Source organism: Apteryx mantelli, chromosome 12 (assembly GCF_036417845.1).
Source record: "Apteryx mantelli isolate bAptMan1 chromosome 12, bAptMan1.hap1, whole genome shotgun sequence".
Classification (NCBI taxonomy): Eukaryota; Metazoa; Chordata; class Aves; order Apterygiformes; family Apterygidae; genus Apteryx; species Apteryx mantelli.
This window is the reverse complement of record NC_089989.1, coordinates 6,244,018-6,261,323: the sequence shown is the minus strand read 5'-3', so window position 1 is coordinate 6,261,323 and position 17,306 is coordinate 6,244,018. Positions and strand designations below refer to the sequence as shown.

Here is a 17,306-nt window from a genome sequence, read left to right as displayed (position 1 = left end):
AATCTCTTATAACTTCATAATCAACATAAAGTCTTGCTACAATATCTATGTTCGATTACTTAATGCATTGTTTACTAACTGTCCATTTAAAGATTTGATCCAGTCTGAAGTCAAATGCAAAGTATATCCTCCAAACCCTTTCTTTGTCAGAGATGAAGAGGAGGGTCAACATCTGCACACATGCAGCTGGGACTAGCAATACTCCATTTACTGTTTTCTGTCAGCTTATGCTCCTTTACGTCCCTGGTATAAGAACCTGGCTCTGCTCTAGCGATGTCCTCTTCAATTGCAAGCTTGCAAGCTTACAATCAAGGCTAAGACACCCCTCCTCCCCGCGACCTTTAGCAGTCCACTCAAATGGGGCTTCGTAAGCCTGTGATCCATTGATTACTAAACACTAGGTTTTTGGCACTGGTGCAACTCTGCTAATGCAGCAGCACAAGGTCTTCCTGAAAATGAAGAGATCAATTGGCACAGAGGGAGTCAGGATGACTGTCATTACCCTTGTGCCCAAAAGCCAAGGGTGTAGACAAGCCCCTGAGAGCAGAGGACAACAATTTTTTTAATTCCTCCAAAATAGCCTGTTTTAAAAGTGGAATGAGTCAGTTATTGTCTCTTTTCCAAACAGTGATCTCATCTTTTATAAAATTGTGCATTATAAATCGGGAGCCATTTTGAGCTCCAGGAGCACAAGATTGGATCTATTCCCTTTGTTTATTCACAGTTGCACTTTTTCTTTAAAGAAATGAGATTCCTACTGCTGCAGCTTTGTGGTAGTGGGTGGGCTAGAGCTCTACACCTCGTCTCCAGCCAAGCGTGGGAGTCTATACGGAAAATGCTGACCCAAACTTAATGATAATGTTATGAATGGCACAGTGTAACATTATTATTACGGTCTCCCCCTTCCTGCACTGAATTGCTTGCTAAGAGCAGTTAAACTCCAGCTGCTTTTCAAATCTCAAATCTAAATGCTTGGCAGCTTTCCATGTCCTTCACTGCCACAAAGAAAACATTTAACCCTTCCAAGGCCTACTCATAAAGTTTTACATAGCTCTCATCTTTTCCCTCCATAAGGTTTGGTGGAGCCAGCTCTAAGAAGGGTCACTGCCACCCAAAGCATCACCAAAGAGTCAGTGTCACAGCTTCTCCAGGCATCACCTGCTGTCACCTTCCATTTCTCCCTCAATAAGTGGGTGTTACCAGAGCCCACAGAGAAAAAAAACACTTTAACCTTTGGACAATTACTGCCATTTAAGCTGAATCAGAGCAGTCTGAGCCTGCATATCCCACATGTTACTTCAAAAGAAGATTTGGAGGAGCTGGACAGCACAAATATTCAGGGCAGGTCCCACAGCTGGCCACAGGTAAAAGTCTGGCAGTATTCAAGTCAGGAGAAACACCTATTCATTTCAGCTGGAGTCAGGGTGCTGCCTCCTGTGAATATTAGCTAACAAAAGATTTCCAAGTGACCCCAAAACCTAGAATTTCCTATAGGACTATGTTTAGGGACACAAGTCCAGGTAACTTTCACAATCCCAGTGCAACCTCTCGCACATTTCAATTTGTTTTCAAAAATATTTGCCTTTACTCATCAGCTGCAACTGAGATTCCTCCCTGTAAAGTATGGAGCTCTTAAAAAGAAAATAAAGAGAAAAAGGGAACAAACAGGGTGGAGAGACACAAAGCCTGAAAACACTGTGCCAGCACAAGTCATTGCTGCTCACTCAGGCGCCATCCCCAGCCGCTCACCACTCCCAGCCCCTAGACGTAACTGCAGAGACGGGCAATGACGAACAGCAACCTCATTCACTGCACCACTGGATCCAGAGCCGTCCCCCTGCCTACAGCCTGAGCTAACAGGTTTTAAAGAGTTTTGTTTTGGTTTTTTGCATTTGCATTTTCAGTTGCTAATGTACAAGCATGAGTTTCAACAAATCTCCCTTGGGCTGAAAGGAAAAGGAAGAAAAAACGCTCAGCACCTGAGACGACAACCCCCTGCATTCACAGGCTTGCCTGCCATGCCCGCGGGCTGGGGAGGGCATGGGGGCAGGTGGCTCTGGAGGTATCTGAGCTCAACCTCTGCCACAGCTCCAGGGAAGGACTGCAACAACCTTACAGCTACGAGCTGGCAAATTAACATTCTGTAAGAAATCACAGATGCTTTTTAGCCAGTGACTGGAAAGATGAGGCATGCTTCTAGGAAAACAAGACGAACAATAAACCAGCCAGACTGATATAAGGACTGTAGAGAAGAGTCTACATGGAGTCTTCTGTGATTTTTGTCTATAGCTTCCCATACATGGGGGAATATAGTAGTACCAAAGTTGTGATTTAGAGCTACTAGTTAAAATGTATTTCATTAAAAAAAGACATATATATTGTGACAAATATAGTTTTTGTATTACAGATTGAGACTGCTTATTAAAAACTAATAAAGAAAATCAGTCATCTCCTGTATCAAGGCCCCTTAACAGAAAATGGCAATAAAACCTGTAGGTGAGGTATTGCTCTGCCTGGAGAAGCTCCGGTGGCTTGAAGGAATTACAATAAGAGAGCTCTCCAGGCAAACTGTGGGGCAGTAACTTGCATGCCAAAATCGACTGCAGATCGCTGAAAGCTCTTAGGGGGTCATTTCTCAAATGAAGCATAAAACGTACATTTCTTCAATACCCCAGATATCTTAAGAGAGTCAAACACATGCAATCCAATGTGATAACTTGACAGCAAACTCAAAACAGAGTTTGCCTATCTAGAAATTGACCCACAGCTCTGTTTTCAGGGAGACTTTGCTCCTTTGGAGAACACCTGTGCCCTTGGACTGTGGCTCACAGTACACTCAACTGCCCTAATCTGAACAGGAACTTGTTTCAGGTAGGCGCAAATTCACGGTAGTCTGTTGAACCTATCTGCTAGGGTTCTTCCAATAAACTCTCCCAACTACGGCCCTGAAGAGGTGACAAATGGGCCCCTGGAAACAAAGTGAGCATGCTTCATCAACACCGGCAGCTGCCCCATCTCCTTGGCAATACGGGAGCATCCTGCAAAGCACCTGCTGTTCAGAGACTCTCAGGTATGGAATCGCTTTGCGACAGAGGCACTAAGCTAGCAGACCTCGCAGGGAAGCAGTGGGGATTTCCTTCCAACTCCTGTGAATTTTCCTTGTCATTGTTTTCAGCCTATTTCCTGAATAGTCTCTCTTGTCTTTAATCAAGCTAAACCATGTTTATAGTATTTTCACAGACCATTTTTTCCTAGGCCACTGATAATTTCTAATGCTTTTCTCCATGGTCAATTTTTTTTTTTAAACATCCTTCTGGTAATTAGTGATAATTATTGACCAAAATTTTCCTACTTCAGTGATATTAGAGAGGAACTACATGTGCTGTGTGCCTGCAGTGCAAACCTACAGCTGCTTTACTTCGCTACCATGTCCTTTTTCAAACCCACATTAAGTTTGCCTCACCAGAAATGCCCACAAACCACATTTATTTCTAACAGCTTTAAGTACAAGTCTCCCTTGTTAATTAAAGCCTACCTTCCTCTGTTAAAAGGTTTGCTGGAGGCTCATTTATTTTCTTATTCATATTTCTTACTCTAATATTAAAGGTGTGTTTTAAAGTTTCCATTAACCATTTCCAGCAGTGACAATCTTATCAGGCATATTTAACATTAGCACACTGTGGCACCAGGCCAAAAGTTTATGGGACTTTAGCACTAGATACCATAAATCTCTCAGACACAAGGTTAAAATAATTTACAGTCATAATAATATTCACAAAACACAGAAGTTAGTATGATTATCAAAGATTAGAGGTCTTCTATTGCCTTAATTTATATGTAAAACATGAGATGAAAGCTTTGGCTAAATTTATACTCCCAACACTAGTGGCCTATTTCACAAGGTACTGCACCTCCTGGATGTTAAAAGTGCTTAGTCTACAGTATGTAATTCTATTGAGATACAATCATCTCAAAACCACTAGCTTAGAGCTTCAAGCAATTTTAATAAAGTAAATCCCAAAGAAGTTACTTATCCAAATTAATGATACCTATGATACCACTTTATATCCACGTTAATGATACCTATGATACCATTTCATAACCAGCAGAGGAGTATGCAAAGAGTTTGCTCACTTTTGGATTAGGCAAGTGGCACTGCTTTATAGCAAACACCATGAAATAGAGGGAAAACACTGTGATATTAAACAGTATCATATGGAAGCCATAGGGAGGCTGGATGAAATGCACAGGTTATCCCTTTCCAGGCACACTACTTTTTTGGAGTACAGCCGGGCTAACAGGGATGCCTGTTAGCTCCGAAGGACAAGGCAGGTGCAAGTCACTACGTGAACCACAACCGCACCAGGACTCACAAGGACGCCTGCTGGGCCCACCCATATATTTGGAAGAAACAACCCTCCATTTGCTGCTGGCAGAAACACTCTTTCAAGCACTGATCATTTGGAGGAGACCACGTAACTGGTGCTTATAGTAAGCTTTATACTGCAATTCCAAAGAAAAACATGTTTTTAACCTGTCTCTTTTCAGACAAGGATCCACTAACATCTTAGTCCTATCAGTCTTCACTCTCAAACAGCTGAGCTTCAGCTGGGGTCTTTGTCTGTTAGGCTGCAGCAATAGTTCCTAAAATTGGCAGTTTCGGTGAAGGCTTAGTCAGGCTCTAACATGGTTAGTGCTGCCAAACCAGGATCACCCAGCATTCCCATTTCAAAGCTGTTGTTTTTTTCCTTTTAATTTACCAGCATCATTTTCAACTTATGCTTCACACACAACACTGACTTGCACAGGAACTGTATGAGTTTTAAGTGTCAAGTTTGATTTTTTTTTTTTTTTTAAATGAACTCACCGTGTAAAAGTCTCATTAAATTAGAGGCAGAGCCACTGCTGAGAGAAAAGGACCAAGTGAAGGGAAGTGAAAAGCAAGGAAGAAGGAGGGAGGTCAATGTGCATAACCTTTAAATATTGCTGCATCACAGACTATTTTTGTTTTCTTTTCAAACAGACAAACTGTAGGTTACAGCAGCAGAAGGACACAAGCAGCTCAGACCTCTGGGCAGCTATGTTTACTGCTTAGCAGCAGACTTCAGTAATACTTTGATGATTCAACACAATTACTTCATATATGCTATGACTAAATTACGAAGTCTCCTTTTCCCAGTTGAACCTCAAACAGCATGTCACAGCTAGCTTGTAGTTTATAGAAACAGATGTGGGGACGCGGCAACTGGACCTTTCAAGCGATGACTAAATGCTGTTTCCAGAGACTTCGTTTGGCTCCCTTGACTGTTGTTACCTTACAGCTACAAGAGGCTTCAAAAAGTCAAAAACGCCTTTGGGCCAAGTGCTCTGAATGTACTTAAGTGAGTGGCCTTTCCCCTGCAGGACATGCCTCCGAGGAACCAGCCAAGCTCCAAGTGCAGCACATGGGATGTAGGAGCTGTGTCCCAGGGGTTGGCAAGACACTGCTTTGCTCCTAAGCGTGTAACCTGCACTCAAAGTGGCTGTTGTATGCCTGCCATAAGGCCATTAACCTATATTTCCATAAAGCAAAGAAAATAAATCCTTAGCCATATAAGAGTAATACACTGCCCTGTTTCCATAATAAGCATTTTTATAAGAACTATTTTGAAAAAAATCACACTAAAAATTAAACTGTATTAACTGCATAAAAATCTACACGTAGGCAAAACCTGCAGCAGGAAGACAGAGGATTCCCTTTGTCATATACAAAATTATTTTCATCAGTCCCATGCTAGTTCTTCTCCCTCAAGGGCTACTGTCCAGGCAGCAGAGGAAGCACAGCCATCAGAACGAACACATGCTGCCATCGTAACGACACAGAAAGGGCAAGTCTCCCGTCTGCTTCATTAGATCCTCTCTTTCGGGGCAAAATACTGTGACAGCCAAAGTGGTGGCAGACCATTCTTGGATGCATTTGTGTATGTGCCGACACTACCAACTACATCACCAGTTATCTGTAAGTTGTCCAAATATTGCGCCAAGAACTACTGACTACTCTCAAAAACTCGATCCAAACCAGTTATCTGTCAAGTCGAAATCGATCACCTTTTCAATCTCAGCAGTAATGGAGGTCCGGGATAACCCACTTAAAGAGAAAACATGCATACCTCTCCAGCTTCCAGACCTACGCTACCCCCGGCAGAAGCACCCTGCATTTTGTTGCATGTGATTACCCAACACCTCGTTACTCTGTTCAGTCTTTCCCCTTCCGTCATGACAGTGGCAGAGGCAGCCAACGCCGGTTGGCCACACGGAAGGTGGGCAGCTTTGAGGGAAGTGCCGACTACCCTGCATCTGACTTCTCTGCAACTTTAGAGCAGCAGGAGACACCTCCCTCGGGGCAATCAGACGCTAAATGTAGCGGGAGTTCATGAGTTACCTACACTCACTAATGAAATAAGGAAAGAGAACACCAGTTAGTTTCACTTGAGGAAATCTGGAACCTGCCTTCATCTGCCGACTGTCCAGTAGGCATTTATGAAGGGCTTGGGAGGGAGACTTGATATACCACCACCCCCAACTTATTTCACCTAAAACAAGGATAGAAGACGGGTATCATTAAAGTATATCAAAACTACATTAGAACACCAAAACGCAGGCTGAAGAGAAGGGGTGGGGGGGAAAGGGGGATTTAAATACAGTAGCTAGGGCAACAACAGCCCAGCACAGCTATTTCTAATACTACGGGCACATTCCCCAGCTCTTTGTGCTTCTGCCTGAACAATGTTTTGTCACAACTCATGTCTTTAAAACCTACTGTATGTGACTTGAAAATAAATCTGGGGGTGCTGTCCTGAGTCAGCCTACCAGCTGGAAGTCTACTAGATAAAACCAAGGGATTCTTTTCCCCAAGCACGGTACAGTACTGCTTTGAAGCATACTGTAGTACATGCTCTTCCCTTTCGTCAAAAAAAAACAAAAAAACAAAAAAAACCCACCCCACTGACCCAAACAAATCTTACCAGGAAATATTGCCAAGGGCTGCCTACTTTAATGGCAACCATGCCAAGCACAGGCAAAACAAAGCAATCTCCCAGTTTCTGCATCCTAAAGTTACATTACTGTCAAGCTTGAGCAGAAGTTTTCATTCAGCATGGAAGAAAAAAAGCAAAAAACCGAAACACTCTTTAATTAAAGGTTTGCAAAGTTACTTCAAGACATTGTTTTACTGATTAGAGCATTTCCAGCTACTCTTTCAACTGCACGTATTGATTTTTAGATCTGTTAAAAGATGAAAGCTGTATACAAGAGACTTTTCCCCTCCACTGGTTATTGCAGTCAGAAACCCGGGGCAGGCTAAGGGTCATGATGAAGGTCATAAGGAGCCATGACTAAAGAACAAGAATAACACTGCCATTACTGCTGCACTGATAGGCATGTAGCAATTTAATTAGAGCAGAACAATGAAGAGATCCCCCTGGCAAGCACACTACCAGCTTCATTCCCAAAGAATAGAGTTACCCGGAATCTTACTGCTAATCGAAACCTTGAAAATTATATTAACCCCCCCCACACACACACACACGCAAAAAAAAAAAAAAACCTTACAATGTCAAGAGGACAAGTATCTATGTTAGTACTACTTCAAAACCTGAAATCTGAAAATATGTAGTGTTCAAATGGTGACCTTCATCTCCTTGATTTTCAGTATTATTTCCCTTTTTAACACTGCATCTCTAGGCAGCAGCCATTACAGGAAGAGAAATGCTGTTAACATCTTTCCTCTGAACCTACCGCTGCTCAACAACAATAGAGAAATCATGAGCAGATGCCTGCTTGAATACGTGCACAGCACATCAACCAAATTCCTACGACAGTTCGTCTTCTTTGGAATGGGTTTTTTAAATTATGTTTCAAATGGCTACAAATGATGTGCTACTTCCTCATTGTAAAAATACTAAATTCTGATAATTATTTAAAAAAATAGGAAATCGTCAGTATATTTAAAAAAAAAAAATCAGCCTCAATGAATATAAAAAGGTGGAAGAAAACAGCTGCCATCTGCAGCCATCTGCAATGTGCTGTGCCAGCACGCAGCAGCGTCTCTGTCGCACGGTTATCGCCGCAGTTGGGCTTCCTGCAACAGACAAAAGCCAGGAGACTGCTGTGCCCACCTACCCTGCCAGCCCTCCCAGGGCTCCAGAGTCGAAGGAAGGAAGGAAGGAAGGAGAAAAAAGAGGAGAAAAACTAATAATAATAAACCACACCAAGACCCTTTTAATTCTTTCAGTACATTAGAGAATAAGAAAACCACGCTAAATTTGATGGGTTCAGCTCCGTCAATACACAGGCTCATCACTGCTTTGCTTTCAGAAACGGAACTTTCCTGATCTGCAAACAGCAGCTTTTACCTGTGTAGCTGCTGATTTTAGCAGCTGATTTTCAGTCACTGTTCACTTCAGAGGGCAATCGTTCGGTGGGTTTTAGCATTGCCTAGATGTGCCTCTGTTCGTATAGTTCTAGAAAAGCAGCAATAAAAAAAAAAATTAAAAAAAAAAATCAAGAAACATTTTCTATTCAGTGCTGCGGTGATTATGTCTGGGGCCAAAAGGGGCCTAAAATCCACAGCTAAGAAATCTGCTCTGCAAGAACCTTAGCGCTCAAAGGCTCTTCTCCTAGAAGTGAAGGCTTGCCATGGGATCCCCGAGTGAGGAGAAACAGGGCAGAAGCATCTTTATCCCCAGGGTTACCCCACAGTGCTGCGTGCCCCATATCTGCCGCCTGTCCCCCAAAGTCGGCACCTCTCACAGCACTGATAAACGCACTGATCTCCCAGTGCTTTCAGGATGAAGGAGAATGTGCAAATGCACCTGATCTTCAACAGCCTTCCCCATACAACGCATGGGAGTAAAGAGTGACATGGGATATCAACCCCATAGCTGTTCGCGCAGGGGAAGGTGGAACCGAAGCACTTGCACCACGACAGGGCGGAGGGACCCTCGCAAGGTCACGCTTCCCAGCTCCACCAGGCACCGGTGGGGAAACTGTCCACTCTTTCAATTTTCACAAAATATCCTTCTGTCTCTGACTGACTCCCCTGCAGTCTGTTTTTACAAAAATTTTTAAAAAGCTCTCAATCTTACACAATTTTAATTTCTTGTATTTGTTGACCAATTTGACTGTGTATCTGATCCAACAAGCACCTCCCATGCCCCATCTCTCCCTCTCTGGCTACTTCTAGATTGCACTGACAGTTATACCAGTGCTCAGACGTTCATCACTTAGTATATAAGGCTGAAGCATAAAAATACCTACAAAGCCCTGCCTACAGAAGCATTCCTGGAAAGCTCACCAAATCTTGCAATGATGAGACAACTGACTTTCTGTTTTAACTCCTTAATGGCCATTCTTCCCTCCTCTCTTTCAATATCTCATCCTTGGTCCTCCTTTTTCCTCTAGCTTCTCTAGAGGATCGTCTCTACTCCCATTTCTTTGGTTTCTATGACCATGACAAGTTTCTCTCTCAACTCAGTCTGTCTCCATTGGGTATCTAACTCTGTCTCCTACAGGCACAATTTTCTAGAATAGTTTATATACACATGTTCCTTCACTTCAACCAAAACTTTATATTGCCTGAACTCTAACATTGTTCCACAGTCACTCTCACCTCCACCATCACCTTTCAGAGCTGTTCAGTCTCGTTCACTCCAGTTAATCCAAATATCACCACTAAAGTCATCTTTCTTCCCCTTGCTCCAAGCCATGTCCTCCATGAAAAATATCCCTTCTTCCTGCTTTCGGCACTTCATACCATTTTAATTCCATTCACATCTTTGATCTCTTTTTTCATTCTTTCCTCTCCTCCTTCCAAAAGCTGCATATCATACTCTATTACTGTCCCTTCTGCTTGGGAAGATCTCCTCCACATATCAAGTAATTATTTCTTTCCTTCTTTTCCAAGATAGTTATCATCATGAAAGACAATCTTTTATCACTTGACCTTCCCTAAGCTGTTCTGTATATTCAGCATTTCAGATTAGAAGTTATTCAGAGTAGGGAATGTGGTTTACTCTATAGCGTGCAAGTTTGTACAAAGAGAAACACTCTGTGAATGTATTGTGCTAAATGATTAATATTGCCCCTAATTTCTTAGCACTTTGCAACATACTTGGAAATGTTAAGGTTATAACTCTGAGAATTTCCTAAAGTTAGATTATGTTAAAAAGGTATCCCACCTTCCTCCAGTTATTTAAAATAGGAAGAAAGGGCCCTGTTGATCTGATACAGAAATATAGATCAGCCTACAGGAATCATATAGGACTTCAACAAACATATAACGTATTGAAATAAACTTCTTGGACACAGTTTGGGCTGCTTACCAGTAGTGCACTCTAATTTGGAGCACAATAAAAATTGTTTCAGCTTATTCTCTGCTATATAATACCAATGGCTTCTTTAACTGTGGTTCCTGATGCAGCCTTTAAGAAACCCAGAATTTTGAAGCCTTCCTTCTTTGGCTGCAGGGGAGTTCTTTTGTACCATTTTATTTATGGGTTATCAGTGCGTTCAAGAGGGAAGGACTGAAAGCAACAATACACAAAGGACTATTCAGCATCTTAGCTATAAATCCTACTGGGAAAGAGAAATGCAGTCATGACTTTGGGAATATTCTTCCTTCACTGATGATGTTAAGGATAGTTCTTATGGAAACCTGGAGGATTCAAACAAATAGACTACTGTGTATTTAAAGAAAAAAGTGTCAGCCAGCATTGCTCTGAGCAGATCGGGTCAAGTCTAACAACCAGCATAATGGCCTACCATGGTGAGAGCACTGGCTCCTAAGAAAAACCACTTGCTAGAAATTAAAATAGTCAAATACGTGAACAGACCATGTCCTGTGCTTTCCAGAGTCTCTTTCACCTCTGTTCACATACTTTAATTGCAAGGTCCCAGAAAGCTGATGCAGGAATCTGTAATATTGCCATGTCTAAGGATATGGAATGATGACTGCAAGCAATTAAATTACTGCAAGCATAAGGCAGTGATGGTCAAGGTGACTTGATCTAATACAATCTTACATTTGCAATGACTGAAGATCAGCTTCCATGTGAAGCTGTTCTAATCAGAGTGCTTGCAATTGCGTAGATATGTGCCCAATGACTGAAATACTCAGGTCTCAACAAGGTTTTGGACTGGTAGAGCTTTAGAAAACAACCAGAGACCAAGTTGTAGGTCTTCTTTGAAAAAATAAAGACCACCTTAGGGCTGGTTGGTTAGTTTTTGCCCTGAGAGTATGGGTAAACTTTGTAAGCTGTAAGCTTGGTTACAGATATCTTTTAAAAGATTTAACTAGAGCATGAGCGTTGTTAGGGTCACTAGTGACTTCGAAAGAACAAATTCATGACCAGTTCCTCAGATGAGAGGCAACAGAAGAGGATGGAAAACTGACAGACTTCTATAAAGATTTATGCACTGGATGTTCCCTTTCCTTAAGACTAAAAACTCAAACAAGACCCCAGCAGGACAAATGACACAACTCACTTGAAAATCCTAACCAGCCTCCTCTGGCACGGTACTGGCAATGTGTGGGGCTGCAGGCACCTCTCTAGCTGCTTCCCATTCCCCACTCCCCTCCAAAAAAAAAAAAAAAAAAAAAAAAAAAAGATGAGAATAGGTAAGAGTTTTCATTGGGGAATGTTTTGAGAAACTCTGCTGCCATGAAAAAGAGAAGACTGCACTGTGCTGCATGGTTAGCACAAACAGAAGGAGCCAACACATGGCCACAAAGGACATGGAGAAGAGGGGAAAAAAGCCAAGAAACAAACACACAAAAAAACCCAAAGACACCACAGTGCAAGAAGAGTCAAAAAGCTCATCAACATGGTGCTAATGGATGCTCATATCTCTGTGGAAGATTGAACCTCAACTGTTCCAGCCCCCCTGCCTTTTTAAAAAGAAAGGGGAATAGCATGGAGTCTATTGCCCTCTCTCTGCTTCAACTCCTTTGCCCCAGGAGAGAAAAAAGCATATTTGGAGGTTGGCAGTCATGTACAAAATATTGCCCCTCTGCAAATAAAACTCAGTGAATCCCTCCAGGAGAATCCTATAGGGATAGAACGCAAGCTAGCACAAGAGAGCATGAGCATGCGAGAATTGCATTAGCCATATAAAAATTAGGCAGAGATTTCTCTATAGACAACAAGGCCAGATAACTGCAGTGTGTAGATTATCCTCCAGTTTGACACACATTTTTCTTGATAAAGCCTAAGCAAGAAAAAAATAACTGATAACACAAGACAACAAAACACATTAAAGTATTTTCAGAATCAACCTCAAAAAAAATAGCTTCCACTTTATATCCTTGGAAGGATAAAGTTACTCACATGGTGCTGATAACTCAGCTTTTTAAAAATATGTTATTTAGGACATATTATATAACATCATGTCATGCTAGGCATTTTTCTCCCTAATGCAAAAAAGCACACACATTAAGATATAGTTTCTTCCACAGTTTACATAATCAGAACACCCTTCTACTTTCCTGGGAAAGTACTGCTCATTTATTTTCCAGCTTGTGCATACTTGGGCATGGCTGCCAGATGATCGAACAACCAAACCAGTCACATCTGTTTTGGCACCAGGAAAATTCAGGAGGGATGAAAACAGATCAAAAAGGAGTGGCAATTAACAATTACTCAGGAGATCTCCTTGCACTGACTCTTCCTGGACACAGGAGCTGCTGAGCTAGCTAATGACAGCAGTTAAATTCATAATTGGTTACCACCCTGTCAACTCGTCTCAACAGGCTGAAGTTAGATAATTCAATAGAAAGTGTCAAAATTGCTTGCGTCCGCTATAGGAGCTCCAGGTGTACTAAATGTCATTCTTCTCCTTCCAAAAGCCACTCATCACTTTTGTGCAGGTGTTCCAAGAAGAAATTAAAAGAATGAGAGCATCTTAAATGCTCAGTCTTGAATGCTCTTCCAGCTGATCCAGGTCAACATCTATCATTCATCACATGAGCACCACTACTGCTTTCTGCAGCCCAGGAGAAGCTGCTGCCTGGTTTGCTCAGTCAACCCCCTGTGCTAGTACTACAGACTGAACAGATTTTTTCCAAGAAAGACACAGTCACAATGTAATTCTGTATCCTATCGGCTAGCTACAGAATAGCAGGTAAAAACTTTGGCAACCAGTCCTGACAGGTAAATCTCCCTTAAAAGGCAGGCAGGGATTCAGCCCCAGACCAAATCCAGGGCAGCTGCAATGGAATTAAAAAAAAGCTCCCTGTTCCACCAGACATCTTGCAAGTCAGTGGTCTTGATAGGCAATAACACACAGTAGAAGGGCTAGATCCATCCACAAACATTCTCACAAGATGAAAGAAAACTACTGTGGCTCTTCTCCATCAGTAGTCAGAAAAACTGAAGGAAGAAATTTCCACCATGCCTGTGTGGTATAAAAGAGCAGATCATATTCCACCTTCCCCCTCAGCATTCCCTGCCCTCAAATCATACCCTCAATAGAAGAAGCAACTAGGATAAAAAAGAGGGGAGGGGAGGGGGAAGAAAGCACTGAGATGACACAAAACAACACATAACCAACTGCCTGTCAAGGTCACCTGCAGAGAAACTTGTAACCACAGGTTTCCAGTTGTTATTATTTATCACATAAAGTTTTGATTTTTTTTAACTGAGTTCAGTTTCCATTTAAGGTTTACAATCAGTAACAACATTCAGTTGATTATGTTCAGCAGTGATTTCCATGCAAGTAACTAAATACATCTTCCCCATCTCAGCAGGAGAGGTTTAAAAAAAAAAAAAAAAAAAAAAAAAAAAAAAAAAAAGACTTAAAATGTTTACAAAAATGTAAACTTTCCACAAGAAACCTGACCTCTTCATGCACTGCTCAGCTCTCACTGGAAACAATCAGACAGAATGGCTTCCATCTCATGCAAGGGTGCGCGCGTGCAAGGAAGGAGGATTTGGAATGACAAAGCACAGGAAAAACACCCTAAAATCTTGCAAACTGACAGCTCATCCAAGGGTTGTGTAAAGCAACTTGCAGCTCCAAGCAAATATGGTTGAGCAGTTGAAACATGACAGTATCTAAAAAGAAAATCACCGTCAACTACTGTGACTCACTGAGTTGGACTGAAATCTGCCAATCAGCATGTTCTTAAACAGCACTTGGAATCCGTTATGGACATAATGCTCTGTTTGGGGTGGGGAGCTTTTCTTTTAAGCTGTTCTTAAAAGTTAGGAAATAAATACAGGGTTGTGTGTGCTTGCAGGAACTGGTTCCTTGGCTAAGCAGACCAGCATGGATCGATTCCAGTTCTGTTATCCCACAGTCAGGGCCCAAGAACTTAAAGAGCTAGACTGACTCATTTGATCACCTGTGACAGTTTGTCCACCAAATCTCCTTCTTTGTTATACCCTAAAGTGAGGTAGTATTGAACCTCCACTTTTCCACAGAACTAACCTACATTTTCCAGAAGGACTCATCTTAAGACTTTTCATTGCCTCCAGAATTTTCCCACCAAATATTATCCACATATTTTTTACTAGCTCCTGGAGAAGTTAAATTGGACACTTCTGATTTTCAGTTGTGGTCCTGTGAAATATACCCAGATTCAGATGTGGGCTCTTGGTAGCTTCCCTTCTAGCAGGGAAGCATCTACCTATCAAGATAGTTGATTATCTCAACTCCAGAAGAGCCAAGTACTCGATGCTTCAAAGGAAGGTACACGAAATCGCAGGAGGAATAACTGTGGAGTAACTGTTTACCACCTGTGGTTTACAGTCTTCTTAAACTTTTATCCAGTCTAAATTTAAGAAATTGTTTAAGCTCTTAAAAAGATCTTTTCTGTATCTGTAACATGGAGAGTCCTGTTAAGCTAGAGATTTTGTACATAACTGTACTGTTTTAAATTTGATTTTGAATTAAACTCCATGGTTATTTCTCCTCAGAAATATGCAGCTTTAATACTAGAGCAATAAAGGGTCAAAGGTACTTTGAGATGGTAAGTTAAGCAAACCTAAGTAAAAGTAATCACTTTCACGAAAGAAAACACAAGACTATACATTCCTTCTGTTCAGTGTTTTGTTATGCACCCACATCCTTACAAGTTAGGACGGAAGAAGTGACGAGTAAACTACAAAAAACAGGGGGAGGGGAATTCTACACCAAATATTTGCAGCAAGAATATCTGCACAGAGAGCAGGGTAGAAAAAAAATGCATCCAAAATACATCCAAAGCTATTCTTAGTGCTTGGGCTAAACAGATTCCTCTGCTACTTAAGGCAGTAGTTCTCTGATTGAGAGTACTGATGTGCAGTACCAGCATGGTCTGGATGCATAGTCACATTCCTGTCAGATGACCTGGAACACAATGCAGCACTTACTCGTGCTGGTGTAACTATTTGAACTAGCAGAGTAAGCTCACACTGGATCAGAACCTTAAGCCATTGTGGCCCAGCACCTTGGTTCAATGGATGGAAGCAGATGGCTGGATTTACTGTACTGTTGAATTAGTTTCATCTGGATATAACACTTTACTGAAGTCTCAGGGGACAAAAATCATCTTACCAGCTGCCAGTGATAAGCAGATATTGATCAACCCTAGCATCTTCCTTATTAAGGTTACATAACACAAGAACATATAATCACAGTATAAACTGCGGTGTGCATTTTCACCTTCCCTTACCTCTTTCAGTTCCTGCGCAACAGAATTAAGGCGTTCATTTTCAGACTGGGTGTTGGCAAGGACATTTCTCAGCTGCTTCAGTTCTGTCTGCAGCTCCATAACCTTTTTCATGTAGTACTCTTCCTTAGTCGCCGATTCCTGAATCAAGGTTTCCTCTCTGCTCTCTCCATCTGCTGCTACCTTCTTGTGGTTGGTATGGGCCTGCCCAAAAGCCTAGGATAGTCAGAAGCAAATCTTTTATTAGTAAATGCAGAATTTGGAATAAATAACTTTTTTTTTTTTTAAGTTGAAATTATTTACCCCCATATTTCTCTGATGCAACCTTTTCCTATACCCATCTCTTCCTCTGGGATCAGATCTTTAGATGCTATAGAGGGGTCAGTGCAGGACTCCTGAAAGTAACATGCAGCACCCAATGGAGGTTTGTGGTGCACAGCATATGTAGGTAGAACCTCATATAAACCCCTCTGGGAGGAAACAAGCTATTGACTTAACAATGCTGTTAAAGAAAGACTTTCGTTTTCAACAAGATGACTGAGATGAACTGACATTTCTGCGTGTGCCTATTCTCTGCAGGTGGTCAGACTTACCTCTGCAGAGACCGAATCACTGAAGATTTAGTATGAACAGCCTGTTCCACCTCTTAGTCTGTGAGCACACCTCCTCCTCCTGATCCAGCTATACCAAAGAAACATATTACCACACCCTCATCTGCTCGCTGCTGGAGATTACTGCCCCCTCAAACCTGCTAACCCATTTCAGTCCAAAGTGAGCCAGGTTAGCAGACCTGCTCCTTAACCTGGATAAGCTAACCTAGGTCACGCTGGCTGAAGTAGGTCAGAGCATGCTCACCCAGGCAGCTTCAGTGGCTACTCAGAGGCATCCCCTCCAGCAAGGCATCAACGACAAGGACTTAGAGGCAGGTCACACAGAACTAGCTTCTTCAGCAAAGCATACATGTGTTTAGACTTGATATTCTCTTTTTTTTTAATATTTTTCTCTCTTCCTCTTTGTTTCTGGGGGTTCTCATTTTGTTTTAAACTCTGCCAGGTGATGTTTTTATCAATGTTCTCCAACACACAAGCAAGCAGCTTGGACAGGCACCCCAACCGCTGGACTGCAGCATTTAAGAACCCTGTAGGGGCTTTTACTAATAGATGTTATAAAGCAAAGATTTTAACATTTTAAGTAGACATCTACTTGTAAGAGTCTGCCTGGCAGATGGACTGAAGTCAATGAGATTAATGAATGCTATCTTTAAACCATACGTGCATGCACCACAACCCTGTCCAAGATGTACTTGGAGCTTTCAGGTGCCACAGCATCCTTCAAGGTGCCAGTGTCCATACGGTACGTTTTCATAGCCAGCATTAATACCATGCATTAAGCCAGGTCAAGGACAGATTGGCATCTCATAAAACTTGTCTAGTCATGCATTACATTTTCAATAATCATCTTTTGCTAGTTCTTCAAAACTATACTGTCAATGCAGGAAAATATCTGCTTTGAACACAAGTAGGTTTTAGTATTTTATTACTTCTCCATATTAGACCAGATGCATTAATGGCATAGTAATTATTGAATATACCACAGCTGAAACAAACCACAGAATGTG

At 41.8% G+C, this 17,306-nt stretch overlaps 2 protein-coding genes across 5 annotated transcripts in view; both read right to left on the bottom strand.

Moving 5' to 3' along the window:
- The window catches only part of BICD2 (BICD cargo adaptor 2), a 113,798-nt gene that overhangs the window by 42,334 nt on the left and 54,158 nt on the right, over window positions 1-17,306 (bottom strand). For all 3 annotated transcript variants that reach the window (XM_067303781.1, XM_067303782.1, XM_067303783.1), the window contains exon 2: window positions 15,692-15,904. In XM_067303781.1, coding sequence (XP_067159882.1) covers window positions 15,692-15,904 — 213 coding nt within the window. The remainder of the gene's footprint in view (window positions 1-15,691; window positions 15,905-17,306) is intronic.
- CHDH (choline dehydrogenase) overlaps window positions 13,875-17,306 on the bottom strand; it is a 463,978-nt gene continuing 460,546 nt past the window's right edge. For both annotated transcript variants that reach the window (XM_013947494.2, XM_013947504.2), the window contains one exon: window positions 13,875-13,886. The gene's annotated coding sequence lies outside the window, so the exon portion shown is untranslated. The remainder of the gene's footprint in view (window positions 13,887-17,306) is intronic.